General features: G+C 43.2%; 1 protein-coding gene across 7 annotated transcripts in view; it reads left to right on the plus strand.

Annotated features, from left to right (window-relative positions):
• Positions 1–13659, plus strand: part of FYN (FYN proto-oncogene, Src family tyrosine kinase) — a 176206-nt gene that overhangs the window by 122220 nt on the left and 40327 nt on the right. For all 7 annotated transcript variants that reach the window (XM_005883734.2, XM_005883739.2, XM_014531344.1 and 4 more), the window contains 2 exons: positions 2653–2749; positions 9343–9441. In XM_005883734.2, coding sequence (XP_005883796.1) covers positions 2653–2749; positions 9343–9441 — 196 coding nt within the window. The remainder of the gene's footprint in view (positions 1–2652; positions 2750–9342; positions 9442–13659) is intronic.

Genomic DNA, 13659 nt, shown 5'->3' on the forward strand with positions numbered 1-13659 from the left:
GAGGAAGGAAAGAGGCTGTCAGGCTGTCTCAGAAAGTCTCTTGAGGATGCAGGAGAGAGAAAAAAGAGTCAGCACTGCACCCAGCCATCCACCCTGTGCCTGCTGAGTGCTCTGCCAACAAGACTCTGAATTCTGCTGATACACGCATTGACTTTGTTCATTCATTCGTCAGTGCTGGATATGAATCCCTATGTCTGCAGGTGTCATTCATAAAGTCACTAGAGGGGTCATAAAGCTACTTGTCTTGAACGTGTGGGTCTATACCAGGGGTGGGCAAACTTTTTGACTCGAGGGCCACAATGGGTTCTTAAACTGGACCGGAGGGCCGGAACAAAAGCATGGATGGAGTGTTTGTGTGAACTAATATAAATTCAAAGTAAACATCATTACATAAAAGGGTACGGTCTTTTTTTTTTTTTAGTTTTATTCATTTCCAACGGGCCGGATCCGGCCCGCGGGCCATAGTTTGCCCACGGCTGGTCTATACTGTACTCAGAGACAATCTTAGTATAAAGGCCATCTGGTCCTTATAAATCTGAAAGTTAAAAACATTATCCCCAAATACTGGCAGATTTTTGTGCCTTGCATTATTTGGCTTTATTATACATGCATGTCTTTCTTCTCACCACTACTTCAGAACATTAAGGCCAGGGACAGTGTCTATGTGTCCCTGTGACCTCCTTTGACTCTCCCTTCCATTTCTAGAGGATAAATACCCAGTGAGCCCAGCCGGCGTGGCTCAATGCTTAAGCATCAACCTATGAACCAGGAGGTCATGGTTTGATTCCCAGTCCAGGCACATGCCCAGGTTGTGGGCTGGATCCCCAATGAGGGTCGTGCAGGAGGCAGCCAATCAATGATTCTCTCTCATCATTGATGTTTCTGTCTCTCCTTCTCCCATCCTTTCTGAAATCGATAAAAACATTTTTTAAAAACACCCTATGAGAACTTGCTGCTTGGTGGAGAGAGAGAGTGGAATGTCCATCCCCGTGTGCTTGTCTTCCACAAAGTGCAGCTTTGGTTTGTTTTTAAATTATGTAATGAAAGGCATCTGTTGGCCGAGTGTTCAATGAGAATAAATAATAGGCATGACTTTACAGGCTCCTGCTAGTTTGTTTTTAGCCAGTTCTTTTCTAACCTTTAAAAGAAATCTAAAGAAAGGAGGACAGTTGCCAAATGAGCCATGCTTTTCAGGGTCAGACCCTCTGAATGCCAGCTCTCCCATAGGAGGTCTCACTAGGGATGGGGTAGAAAGACGAGCTCCGCCTCCCTCTCTGGTTCTTGAGTAGTCCCCCAGGCACATCTGTTCCCTTGGAACCACCCACTCAGCAAAACGGCAGCTTGGTGAAGAGTAGAATCCACACCAAGTACTTTAAAGTGTATAGATCAAAGGAGAAGCCAGAGAGCAGAGAAATGGGGTATATTAGTTATCAATTGCTGCATAATAAATTACCACAAAAGTTAGCAACTTTAAAATGATGCACATTTATTATGTCACAGTCTCTGTGGGTCAGGAAGCTAGGAATAACGTAGCTGGGTCCTATGTTTTAGAGTCTCTCACAGGCTACAATCTAGGTGTGCTGGGTGGACTACAGTCACCTCGCCGTCCAACGGGGAAGGATCTGCTGCCAAGCTCATGGTGTTGGCAGGATTAAGTTCTTCGTTGGTTGTTGGCCATAGGCCACCCACAGTCTTTGTTGTGTGGGCCTCTCCAACATGGCAGTTTGCTTCATGAAAGTGTTGGAGCCAAAGTGACAATAGAATGAGACTGCTAGGAAGACAGAAGTCACAATCATATGAAGCCTAATCACTAAAGAGACATCCCATCATCTTTGCCATGTTCTATTGGTTAGAAGCACATCACCAGGCTCGCCCACACTCAGGGGAGGGGGATTGCACAAGGGCATGAATACCAGGAGGTGGGAATCACTGAGGCTATCTCAGAATCCCGCCCACTACGTGAGGAAGTCCCAGGCCAAATGGGACACAGGACAGTCTGTGCTGTTAATAGCAAACTTCCGCAAAGCAGGAAAGACCTGTGTGGGGACTCAATCTGAAGAGAAGAATAGGGTGGATATGAGGAAGCGCAAGAACTACAAGTCAGTGTGAGGAGAGGTAACATCAAGGTGAGACCGGAGTTCCAAAAGCAATTGCAGATGCAAAGGGCAAGATATCCTCTAATGAGGGAACATTTACAGAGGCTTCTCAGCCCCCAGCTGCAGGAGTGTCCTACTACATCCTGCCCTACTGTTATGCCAGGGAAAGAGTGATGCATCTACCAGAACCTAACGTAGACCCCCGAGTGTCAGATAAAAGGTGTCTGATTGCTGCAGAGCTCTGCAAATCCTAGCATTACACTGCTGCCGCCCCTTCACTATGGACGTGATATTCACATCTGTCTCTTCCCGAGGATTCATTCCAAAGTGCATAGAGGAAAGTCCTTCAACTCCAGAGGGATCAAACAACGCTTCCCCGCAAGGACCGAGGCATAAGTCCAGCCTGGGACTCGGTTCACACGTTAATTATAAGGCCGCAGAGTGTTGTCCGTGCTGATCAGCTTTAGATTTTAAGAATGAGGTTTTAGCGAAGATTTCATTTCTTGGAATTAATTTCCTCTTGTGATATCTCTCCCCTTTCGGTTCATTTTTCCAGGAGTAACCCTGTTTGTGGCCCTTTACGATTATGAAGCAAGGACGGAAGATGACCTGAGTTTTCACAAAGGAGAGAAATTTCAGATATTGAACAGCTCGTAAGTTTGGAGAGGAAGGGGAAACGTGTGCCTCTCAGATTGGGAAAAAATCCTTGCTGCCAGTCTGTGCCTTTTCAGACATATGAAATGCTGGAAGAGCCCTGTTCAGTTAATTCATTCACACCAATTTAACTTGAGAAACGAAGAGTCCGTGAACCAGTGCCGTATTTTATGGCACTGTCTGTGTGGGGAGCTTTCGGGAGTTGATGGTTTTGGTTTTGGTTTTGGTTTAAAGGTTATAAATGCCCCCACATCACTCTCTGCAAATCTGCGTTTTCAGATGATTGGCACAGGCCTGGCTATCCACACTACCCTCCCTCTTCCTGGGGATTTTCTTCACATTTCAGATGTTGCACTAGCTAAACCCTCGCTTAAGGCTGGCAGCAAGTTCCTTCTGTTTTCAAAACTGCTGAACATCCCAGTTGGGTGAAACCTGTGGAGGCGTTGCCCCATAACGAAAATTTGTGAGTGACTGAAATCTTTGTGAGATGGGAGAAGAAGTGATCTTGCCCACTCTTGAGTGACTTCAGTGTGTGCAGTTTAAATGTGGCCGTAGGAACAACAGTCAGCAGGCCATGGGGGAAGGAAGTTCAAGGGTGAGAAACACTCACTCTTCAAATACTACAATGAATACCTCCATTAGGAAGAGGAAATAGGGGTCAGTTCTCCCTGTAGTTTTTGAATATTGCTTCTGTCCGGCAAAGGCAGTGTGCATGCATGAGTGCCCTCCAGAGAAATCCGGGCACTGGAGAAGGTGGTGGTGTCCAACATTGACACGACAAGCCTTCTCTCCTGCACCTCAGCTTTTCCTGTGAGTGTTCCCAGTGGTGGGGAAGGAGTGGGGGCCTCCTGGAAGCTTTCCTGTGCCCCAAGTCTGGTTGCCCTGTCCTCTGCTCCCTGAGCGAACTGGATTTCATGACGGTGGAAGGACCTGAGGCCGGCTCTTCCGCTTCCCAAAGAACATGGGTGCAGCGCACTCGGAGTTCCTTGTGGGATGTGGCGGGGACCGAGGTGCAGTCTCCTGTCCCAGCCACTATCTCCACATCTCGTGGAGGAGAAAGGCCCCAGGAATTTTCTTTGAAATAGTAAACAGCTGCTATTTATCAAAGGCTCCTTATGTGCCAGCCATGTGCTAAGTTGCAAATGTTCACATTTATTCTCCACAACAACTGCCTGAGGTGTGTCTCATAGTCATCACTGTACACATGAGGAGCCAGAGGCTCAAGTTTGGAAGCTGCCCAGGTGCACAGAGGAGCTAGCAGGTGCCAGAGCCAAGAGTGACATTCGGGGATGCATCCTAAGTGCAGTGTCAGGTTTGGTCTTGGAAAGGCCCAGAGACTCCCATCAGAGGGCACTGAACCATTCAAGTTATATGAGGCTGGTGGTGAAGGAGGAGAAAATTTGGCTTTGATCTCTTCTGATAATCCAATACCTTATTGTTAGTTTGATTCTCAGATGAATGTTTCTTGTCAGAGTCTACTGACTTTGAAATACACTCCACTTTCCCTCCCATTTCATGTAATATTCCCTCTAAGCCAAGGTTAGTTAGAACTTTTAACCAGATCCTGAAAGAACTAAGGAGTGGCAGGAAGTGCCGTTCTCAGTTCTTCTGCAGGTTCTCTCCACACTGCAAGTGGACTTGGCACCAGGTTGTAGGGACCTTGCAAGCCAGTCCTGACAAAGTCAAAGCCAGGACTTCTTCCTTTGTTAATGTGGATAGAATCTAAAATGGCATCCATTTGGAATTTTGGAAAAACACTCAAAACAAGATCTGATCTATCTCAATCTATATTTTGTGATTTGCCTTTAATGTTTATGGAAGGCTTTGAGCCTCTGACCCTGTTCTCTTAAAAGAAAATATTACAAGGTTTTTTTCCCTTTAATGTTTTTCCTTCTTGCCAGTGGAATGCCTCATCCTACATGCCATGTAAAGGTTCTGGGGGAAATAAGGTTTTTGTAACAAATGCAATAACCTGAAGTCAAGGGTAATAATAGGGAAGACAGAATCATGAAGGAAAAACAAAGCAGCAATACAGAACCAGATGGCATGTGTCTCCCCTCCCCCAGCCTCTCCCTGGCAGAGGGAGGGAAGGGCTCTGTCTCCCTGGGGCAGCTGCCACACCTCCCATTGTGCGTCTTCCCACTCCTTTCCCTGACTGGAGGCAGAAATGGGAGGCCACAGGGCTGGCTTTTGTGTTTTAAAGTGCAGTGTGAACCATGTGATCAGTGTGTGTGCATATGTGCCCACAGTTAATGGCACTGCCGCCCAGCCTGGGGGTGGGCGGTCCTTCATTGACCTGTATTAAGTATTCAGTGTGGTATATTTGGACAGTATTAAACTTGAACCCATTTTTGCAAAACATCTTTGTTTAATTCATCTGTTTCATTCTCTATTTTCTCATTTCATGATGAGTGACTTACCACCTAGAAACAGCTATTCTTCAAAATATAATAAACAGAGTGGAACAGGGGTCATTGCCTAGGGTAGTGACTCTTTTCAAATTCTTTTCATCAGGATAAGAAGAAATCCTGGTTTAGAGCCCCACCTAAACATTTGATAAAATAATTATGGATCATGCTCTCTGAAAGTCAGATGGGCAGTGTCAATTTAGAAAGAATCTAGCATTTGAAATAAAACTTCTCCACAGCTGGTCAGATCAAGACTGACCTTCCTTTACAAATATCACTTCCTGGCTCCATCAGGGCATCCAGCTCCTGGGACCACAAGCCCTATGAGCAGTTTTGGGGATTGGGCTACACTCTTAATAAATCTTTAAATTAGAAGCTGTTGTGAAAACTTAAAAGCTATTCAGAGCCAGGGCTGAAATCATGTATTTGGATATGTTAAAGAATAACAGTTGCCCTAGCTGGTTTGGGTCAGTGGATAGAGTGTTGGCCTGCAGACTGAAGGGTACCGGGTTCAAATCCAGTCAAGGGCACATGCCCGGGTTGTTGTCTCGATCCCCAGTAGGGAGCGTGCAGGAGGCAGCCAATCAATGATTCTCTCTCATCATTGATGTTTCTATCTCTCTCTTCCTCTCCCCTCCTCTCTGAAATCAATTTTTAAAAAAAGAATAACAGTTAAAGAAAAGCTCATCAACTCTTAAATTAATGAAATATCTGAACTGTAAGAACAGTTTAAAGACATGCACCTTTAATAATGCTACTCACAATAACTCAAGTAAAGACATAAAAGGGCCCTGACTGGTATAGCTCAGTTGGTTGAGCGTCATCCCATGCACTGAAAGGTCGATGGTTCAGTTCCCGGTCAGGGCACATACCCAGGTTGCATGTTGGCACATACGGGAGGCAATCAATCATAGTTTCTCTCTCACATCAATGTTTCTCTCTCTCTCCCTTCCTCTCTCTCTAAAATCAATAAAAACATATTTTTAAAAAAGAAATAAAAGGTAGCACAGTAATAGAGACCCTTTTTTCCTAAATCAAGGTGAATGAATTATAAAGAGTATATAATTAATTTATAGGTGAATTGGGCTATTTAAAAAGATGACTTATTTGCTCAAAAGACTTTCTTGATAGATGTTTTGAGTCTGTGCCAGCCTCTCTGGGCACAACATATTAAGTGTACTACCTAATACATTGTGTCCTTGTCACCTCATATCTCCTTTGATAAAGATAGTGATCCTAGATGGCCTAGAGGAAAGGATTTTATCTTTCTCCTGAGTAACTGAAAACTCTTATGAGACTAATGGAATCACTTAAGAGAAATTCATGAATTCCTGTACATGACTTTAGAATGAGCTGATAGTTGGATTCTAATTTGTGCTAAACTCTTTAGATACCCAGAACAGAATGAGAGAGTTAATGCTGGATTTAAAATGGAAATTACTTGATTAATAGAAGATCACCTGAATAAGACTGAGCTTGCCCCAACCTGCAGCAAAATGTATTGGCTTCCTGCCCCAGCTGACATTACCAAGTATCCCAAAATTGAAGCTATACTTCATTTTTCTTAATTTAAATCAATTAGAACTAACTTGATGAAGGTTATCTTGCATTAAAAAATAAGTCTGTGCTGCAGCAGTTAATTTTTTTCTCACCAATTTGTAGCATTTCCCAGGTGAGTGTGGGGTGTGGGGAGGAGGAGAGAGAAGGCAGGGAGATGATAAGTATTGTTTTTTATGATGAAATGTCTCCATCTAGCGGAATTTTGGAGCAGTAAGCATTGTCACCCTGTTAAAGATAGTGTCTCCGAACATAGTATCTTCCTTAAATACATGCAGTGTTTAAAGAAAAAAATAAACTCCCACGTGTTCTTAGATGATTTCTTTACAACTCCATGTATTTATTTTGGAGGATGAAGAAAAGAGACCAGTACAAACTGTAAATATGTTGACATTTTTTAAATCATGTTTGAACCTGAAAGGCAGAGGGATGAGGTAGAAAAGCAGCACAAGGTAGATTGCACACAATTGATGATGATCTAGCTCTTCAGTTGGGTAATGGACTCATAGGTGTTCATATATAAACTTATTGTATGTATAAATTATTTTATAATAAAAATCTGGACATGAACTAAATTTAAGATTATTAAAGGACTTCCTAGGTATGAGAACAATTATTTCCCTCTTTTGACTGATTTTTTTTCTGTTTAAATTTCTTTAATACGGTGAGAAAGGAAAAAGACTGAAAAACTAATTCTAATGTAAGTTTTTAAAAACCTTTGCCAGCGCCCTGTTTTCCTGTGGGCTGTTCTGTGTTACTTGTGCCACCAAACACTTCCCACAACTGCACACATGTGGGCTTGTCACCATTTGTCTGCCGCCTTACTCAATCGCATATGGAGTTGTTGCTCATCGGTCACTTTACTCAGATTCCATCTTTAAAGAATGGGTCTCTTGAGTAAGGCTCATGTGTAATGTGGAGGTTATTCTCTCTCCTTAAATCAGGCTGGGGAAGATCCTGACCAGGGCCAAAAGCCAACACACTTTTTTCCCTGGCCGAGGGCTTTGGCACAGAGTCCAGCCAACAAGTGATCTTAAGAAAGGCCTGGGGTTTCTCTTGCTCCCTCCAAGGACCAAACAAGGAAGGAGAGAAAGCACGAGGCCTCTGGGGACAGGCTGGGTACTTCAGCTCCCTACTCAAGGGCAGCAGTGCTTCCCCGCCCGCACACTCCTGACTCGAGGCTGGTGGAGGGATCTGGCAGTCCGTGCCAGAGCTACAGCCCCTCACACATCTGCTAACCACTGTCGACAGGGAGGAGCACACACTCCATCCCCGCTCTCTGCCCCACACAGCTTGTGAGTCGAGCCCATGAACTCTACCCCTTCAGTTTTCTCACCTGGTGTAAGCTGCGAGTGGCGTTATAAGCCCCCTTTCATGTCCTTCAGCCCACAGCTCTGAGAGCTCCACAGACTGAGACCAGGCTATTGCATCCGTACAAACTGGTGTGACATGAATCTCACAAGTGTTGGTCCCCCCTCCCCCCCGCATTTGTGCACACACAGCTACTCCCACCCTCCTCTTCCCCACCAGACTCCAGACATTGCTGTAAGTAGACAATGAAGTGACCTCAGCTTGAACCTGTCTGAGCAAGGCATACCCTATTGTATCTTTATTATTCTACCCATTTTCCTCAGCAGGCCAGACAAGTATTCAGAATATGCTTCCATCCCTTACTGGGCCTGCTAGCAGGCTTCCTCTCTCAGATGATCTGCAGCTTTAATGCATTTCTTTTTCTTTTTCTGGTGAGTCTTTTAATGGCTGGCAAATTACACTAAAGCCAACAGCTTGCGTCTCTCCAGCAACCAAAGGATCCTGGTTGCCTGGGGTGGGGGGCAAAACAGAGACTGTAGGAGACAGTGTGTGCTTTACTTTTCTCCAGCTTGGTTGAGATATAATTGGCATAATAGTCCGTAAGTTTAAGGTGTGCCATGCAATGGATTGATGCGTATATATTGTGAAATGTTTACCATAACAAGTTAGTTAACACCTACTCCACCTCACATAATTAACATTTTGCTGTTGTTATGGTGTTTTTCTTAAATAGCCTGGCTGAGTTCCCTTTCCCTCTGTCCAAGTTGGGGACACTTACCAAGCAAATTGCACCCCCCACTCAGAGAGTCCTCTCCTGGCCCTGGTCCTATATGCTTAACTCACAAATAAGACAAGAGCCCTGGCCAGTGTGGCTCAGTTGGTTGAGCATCATCCCATGCACTGAAAGGTCGCCGGTTCGATTTCTGGTCAGGGCATATGCCCATGTTGGGGGCTTGATCCCCAGTAGGGTGTGCAGGAAGCAGCCAATCAATGTTTTGCTCTTATCTCTCTCTCTCTCTCTCTCTCTCTCTCTCTCTCTCTCTTTCCTCCTCCTTTTTCCCTGCTTCCCTCTCTCCCTCCCCCTCTCTCTAAAATCAATTTTTAAAGAATAGCAAATAAGGCAAGAGATAAGAGACAATGCTGGATTTAACTCACAGGGGATCCTTTGACCCTCACAGAGGGCTGTGTTGGAATAAGAGAAATCAGGTGGTAGAATGACTAAGAGATAATCATACACTCTTACAGCATTGAGTCTGTAACTGCAAAACATTGAAATGGTCACTGTATTCACTTCTTTTTCTCTTTTTTCTCTGCAGGGAAGGAGATTGGTGGGAAGCCCGCTCCTTGACAACTGGAGAGACGGGTTACATTCCCAGCAATTACGTGGCTCCAGTTGACTCTATCCAGGCAGAAGAGTATGTTTCGTTTTTTCATTTCACTTAACTCCTTGCTTTTAAAAGTTAGTTGGCACAATAAAATGCCATTAACGTTGTGCAGGAGGGAGAAGAAATTCACTAGAGTGATTAAGGGTGAGATGATACAGTAATGCCATGTTTCCCAGGCCTAAGCCATTGTATTTTGCCCTATCTGTGGAATACCGATGCTATTATTAACTTACTGTTTTTCTTTAAGCCTGCTCACTTTTTAAGACATTTATTTTGAAAGGAAACATTGTGTCAGTAACCTAAATGAAAACTCAATTTCACTTGCCATAAATAGAGAGTAACCATAAAAATGTGGTGAAATTCTAGCTAGAGCATATATTACTGCCAACCCAAGGTTCTAAGCCTACAGTCTACTGAAAAAAGAAAGGGAGAGGGAGAAAGAGTGGGAGGGAGAGAGTTGGCAAATAATTCTTACCAAATTGAGATTTTTGCTCCTCAATCTAATCAGAAATATTAAAGGAGCACTAAGAAGACAGGCCTTACATGCCACAGGTCAAACTGTCTCATGTGGGGTGTGTCCTACAACTCGAGAAATCTTGTAGTGATGCATTTCAAATCGTCCTTTTTTTTTTCCTTTTTTTAATTTAATTTTTCATTTTATTTTTTCCCCTTTATTGAATAAGATATTACAAATGTGTCCTTATCCCCCAATGTCCCCTCATCCCTCCAATCCTGCCCTCACCCTCCCCCCCTGTTGTCCACATCCATCACTTATGCTTATATGCATGCATACAAGTCCTTTGGTTGATCTTTCCCCCTCCCCTCCACCCTCCCCTGCCTTCCCTCTGAGTTTTGAGCATCTGATTGATGCTTCTCTGTCTCTACATCTGTTTTTGTTCATCGGTTTATGTTGTTCATTATAATCCACAAATGAGTGAGAGCATGTGATATTTATCTTTCTCTGACTGACTTATTTCACTTAACATAATGCACTCCAGCTCCATTTATGCTGTTGCAAATGGTAGGAGTTCCTTCCTTTTTACAGCAGCATAGTATTCCATTGTGTAGATGTGCCAAAGTTTTTTAATCCATTCATCTGCTGATGGGCACTTATGCTGTTTCCAAATCTTAGCTATGGTAAATTGTGCTGCTATGAACATAGGGGTGCATATATCCTTTCTGATTGGTGTTTCTGGTTTCTTGGGATATATTCCTAGAAGTGGGATCACTGGGTCAAATGGAAGTTCCATTTTTAGTTTTTTGAGGAAACTCCATACTGTTCTCAGTGGCTGCACCAGTTTGCATTCCCACCAGCAGTGAACGAGGGTTCCTTTTTCTCCGCATCCTCGCCAGCATTTGCCATTTGTTGATTTGTCGATGATAGCCATTCTGACAGGTGTGAGGTGGTACCTCATTGTCGTTTTGATCTGCATCTCTCGGATGATTAGTGACTTTGAGCATGTTTTCATATGTCTCTCAGCCTTATGTATGTCCTCTTTCAAAAAGTGTCTATTTAGGTTCGTTGCCCATTTTTTGATTGGGTTGTTTACCTTCCTTTTGTTAAGTTGTATGAGTTCCCTATAAATGTTGGAGATTAAACTTTTATCAGAGATATCATTGGCAAATATGTTCTCCCATGCAGTGGGTTTTCTTGTTGTTTTGTTGATGGTTTCTTTTGCTGTGCAGAAGCTTTTTCTTTTGATATAGTCCCATTTGTTTATTTTCCCTTTAGGTTCCATTGCCCTAGGAGCTGTGTCAGTGAAGAAATTCCTTCGGCATATATCTGAGATTTTGCTACCTGTGGATTCCTCTAATATTCTTATGGTTTCCCGTCTTACGTTTAAGTCCTTTATCCATTTTGAGTTTATTTTTGTGTATGGTGTAAGTTGGTGATGTAGTTTCATTTTTTTGCATGTGTCTGACCCAATTTCCCAGCACCATTTATTGAAGAGACTGTCTTGACTCCATTGTATGTTCTTGCCTCCTTTGTCAAATATTAATTGAGCATAGTGGTTTAGGTTGATTTCTGGGTTCTCTATTCTATTCCATTGGTCTATATGTCTGTTCTTGTGCCAGTACCAGGCAGTTTTGAGAACAGTGGCTTTGTAATACAGCTTGATATCTGGTATTGAGATCCCTCCTACTTTGTTCTTCTTTCTCAGGATCGCAGCAGCTATTCGGGGTTTTTTTTTTTATTCCAGATGAATTTTTGGAGAGTTATTTCTAGATCTGTGAAATATGCTGTTGGTATTTTAATGGGGAGTGCATTCCTTTGACTTGGGATCTCTGTTTTTTCTTTGATAGTTAATAGTGACTAGCAGTTAGTTGGCCCAATGATCTCACTGCTAATAGTTTTGGAAGGTGGCCCATAGTCTGGGGGCATTCTAGAAGGAACCAGCACTGTTCCATCTCCGGACCTGTGGGGATTCGCAGGCACTTGCAGCCTGGGGGACTGTCTGTGGCTTGTGGGTGACCCTAATTTCTGAACTGAGGGACAGGGAGCCGGGCTGTGGTCTCCCAAAAACAGGAACCTGGCCCCCTCCCTACACCCTGGGGACCTGCCTCCTGCTCAGTGGAAGCCATCTTGCGTTAGGAGGAAAGTCAGTCACAGAGCCCAACCTTTGGCTCTGACATTTAATTTTTGCCCTGGATTTGTCTAAGTTTCAGAGAGCATTAGACTCCATGCCTCAGCCAGATCCCCAACTGGATCACACTCTTATCTTTAATTTCTTTGTATTTCCTCTACGGAGACTGGTTTTGTTTCCTGCTCTCAAATACTCAGTGGTTCTGAGCTTCTTTTTTCTCCTAGTGAGTGTGTTTCATCATCAGTGAATAAAGGAATTTGTATTGAATTTTTATTTTAGGGCAGATGGGCAGACATCTTTGAGTTCTTTCAGCATAAAAGGTACCACCAAAATGTAGCTTTTAAAAAAAAAAATTTAACTGGAAACCTACCCACTATATATTTAAGTTGTATTTATAATGGTCCATTTTTAAATATTTTGTTTTTAAAGAATAAAATAGCATTTTTTAAGTGCCTGTGGTTTTACATGTGCAATTAATTATCATTATCTATACTATTGTCTCAGTGCAATCCATTGTTCTAACAGTTCTCTTTTCACCACTGTTCGTATTTGCACTGCATTTTAATTGATACAGACTCACAAAGTCATTTCTCACAAATAATTGGTGTAATTCTCTTTATACCATCTAGTGCTAGATTAGGATTGTTGCACAGTCTGGTGCCTTTAAAAGTCACTGAGGAGCTAGCATGCAGCGTGTCTTTTCTTATCTTCAGGGAAGCTCTTTCATTCACAGAAGAATTTGACAGTGAACATACAATAGCTATGTTCAAGTGTAATAAATTGAAATTTCATTTCTGAAGCTGGATCTTTTCACAGCTAAGTATTCTAAAAATGGTTCCTTTACGCAGATTCCAATGGGGTGCTCCCGAATTCTTGCTTGGGTTCTTGGAGCCCCTGCTGCTTGTTCAGCACTGAGCAAACTGAAACATTGAATGATTGCCAGGCCATGGTTAGGGCTAGAGAGTGCAGGGGGGGATAAAAGACAAATGACAAAGGTTGTGAGGTGACTTCATGTGATGCCTCCTAACGTGGCACAGGAGTGTCATCACAAAGAGAATATGAGCACGTGTATGACATGGAGTCGTTTTCAAGGACACGCTCATTGACTATGCACAGTCACCTGCCCTGCAGCTGTGCCAGAGCACGGGTGCGACACGTCCCAATCCAGATGCTTGGCAAACGCCTTTTACTGATCGGCTTCCTCACACCTGCTGGGCAGGAAGACAATGCAAACAGCATCCCAAGGCAGACCTCATTGCAAATTAGGGCTAGTCTTGACCATTTTTCAGAGTTCCTATAGGTAGGCAGATACTGAAAATATTGTCTTTGTTCTTTATCCATTCTGGCTTTTTTTTAAATGCCTGATTAATGACCTTTATGTACACTAAGACTATGTTTTTGTTATTTCCTAGGGATTGTAATTATGCTCAGAAATCCATGGTCTTGTAGATGTGTGTGGGAAGGATTTCCTGCGGTTGCCATTTTAAACAAGGTCTTGGATTTCTCGTTTTGTGCCGGCAGGTGGCAGTTTTCACACAAATCAGTTCTTGTCATCTCTAGAGGGAAGGAAAATAACCCATAATTCAAATCTGATTTTTTTAAGAGTGAAAGAGATGAATTAAGGGTGGAATCAGGAATAGATTGAAAGGAACTAGATGAAGCT

This window comes from Myotis brandtii, unplaced genomic scaffold, assembly GCF_000412655.1.
Source record: "Myotis brandtii unplaced genomic scaffold, ASM41265v1 scaffold8, whole genome shotgun sequence".
Taxonomy (NCBI): domain Eukaryota; kingdom Metazoa; phylum Chordata; class Mammalia; order Chiroptera; family Vespertilionidae; genus Myotis; species Myotis brandtii.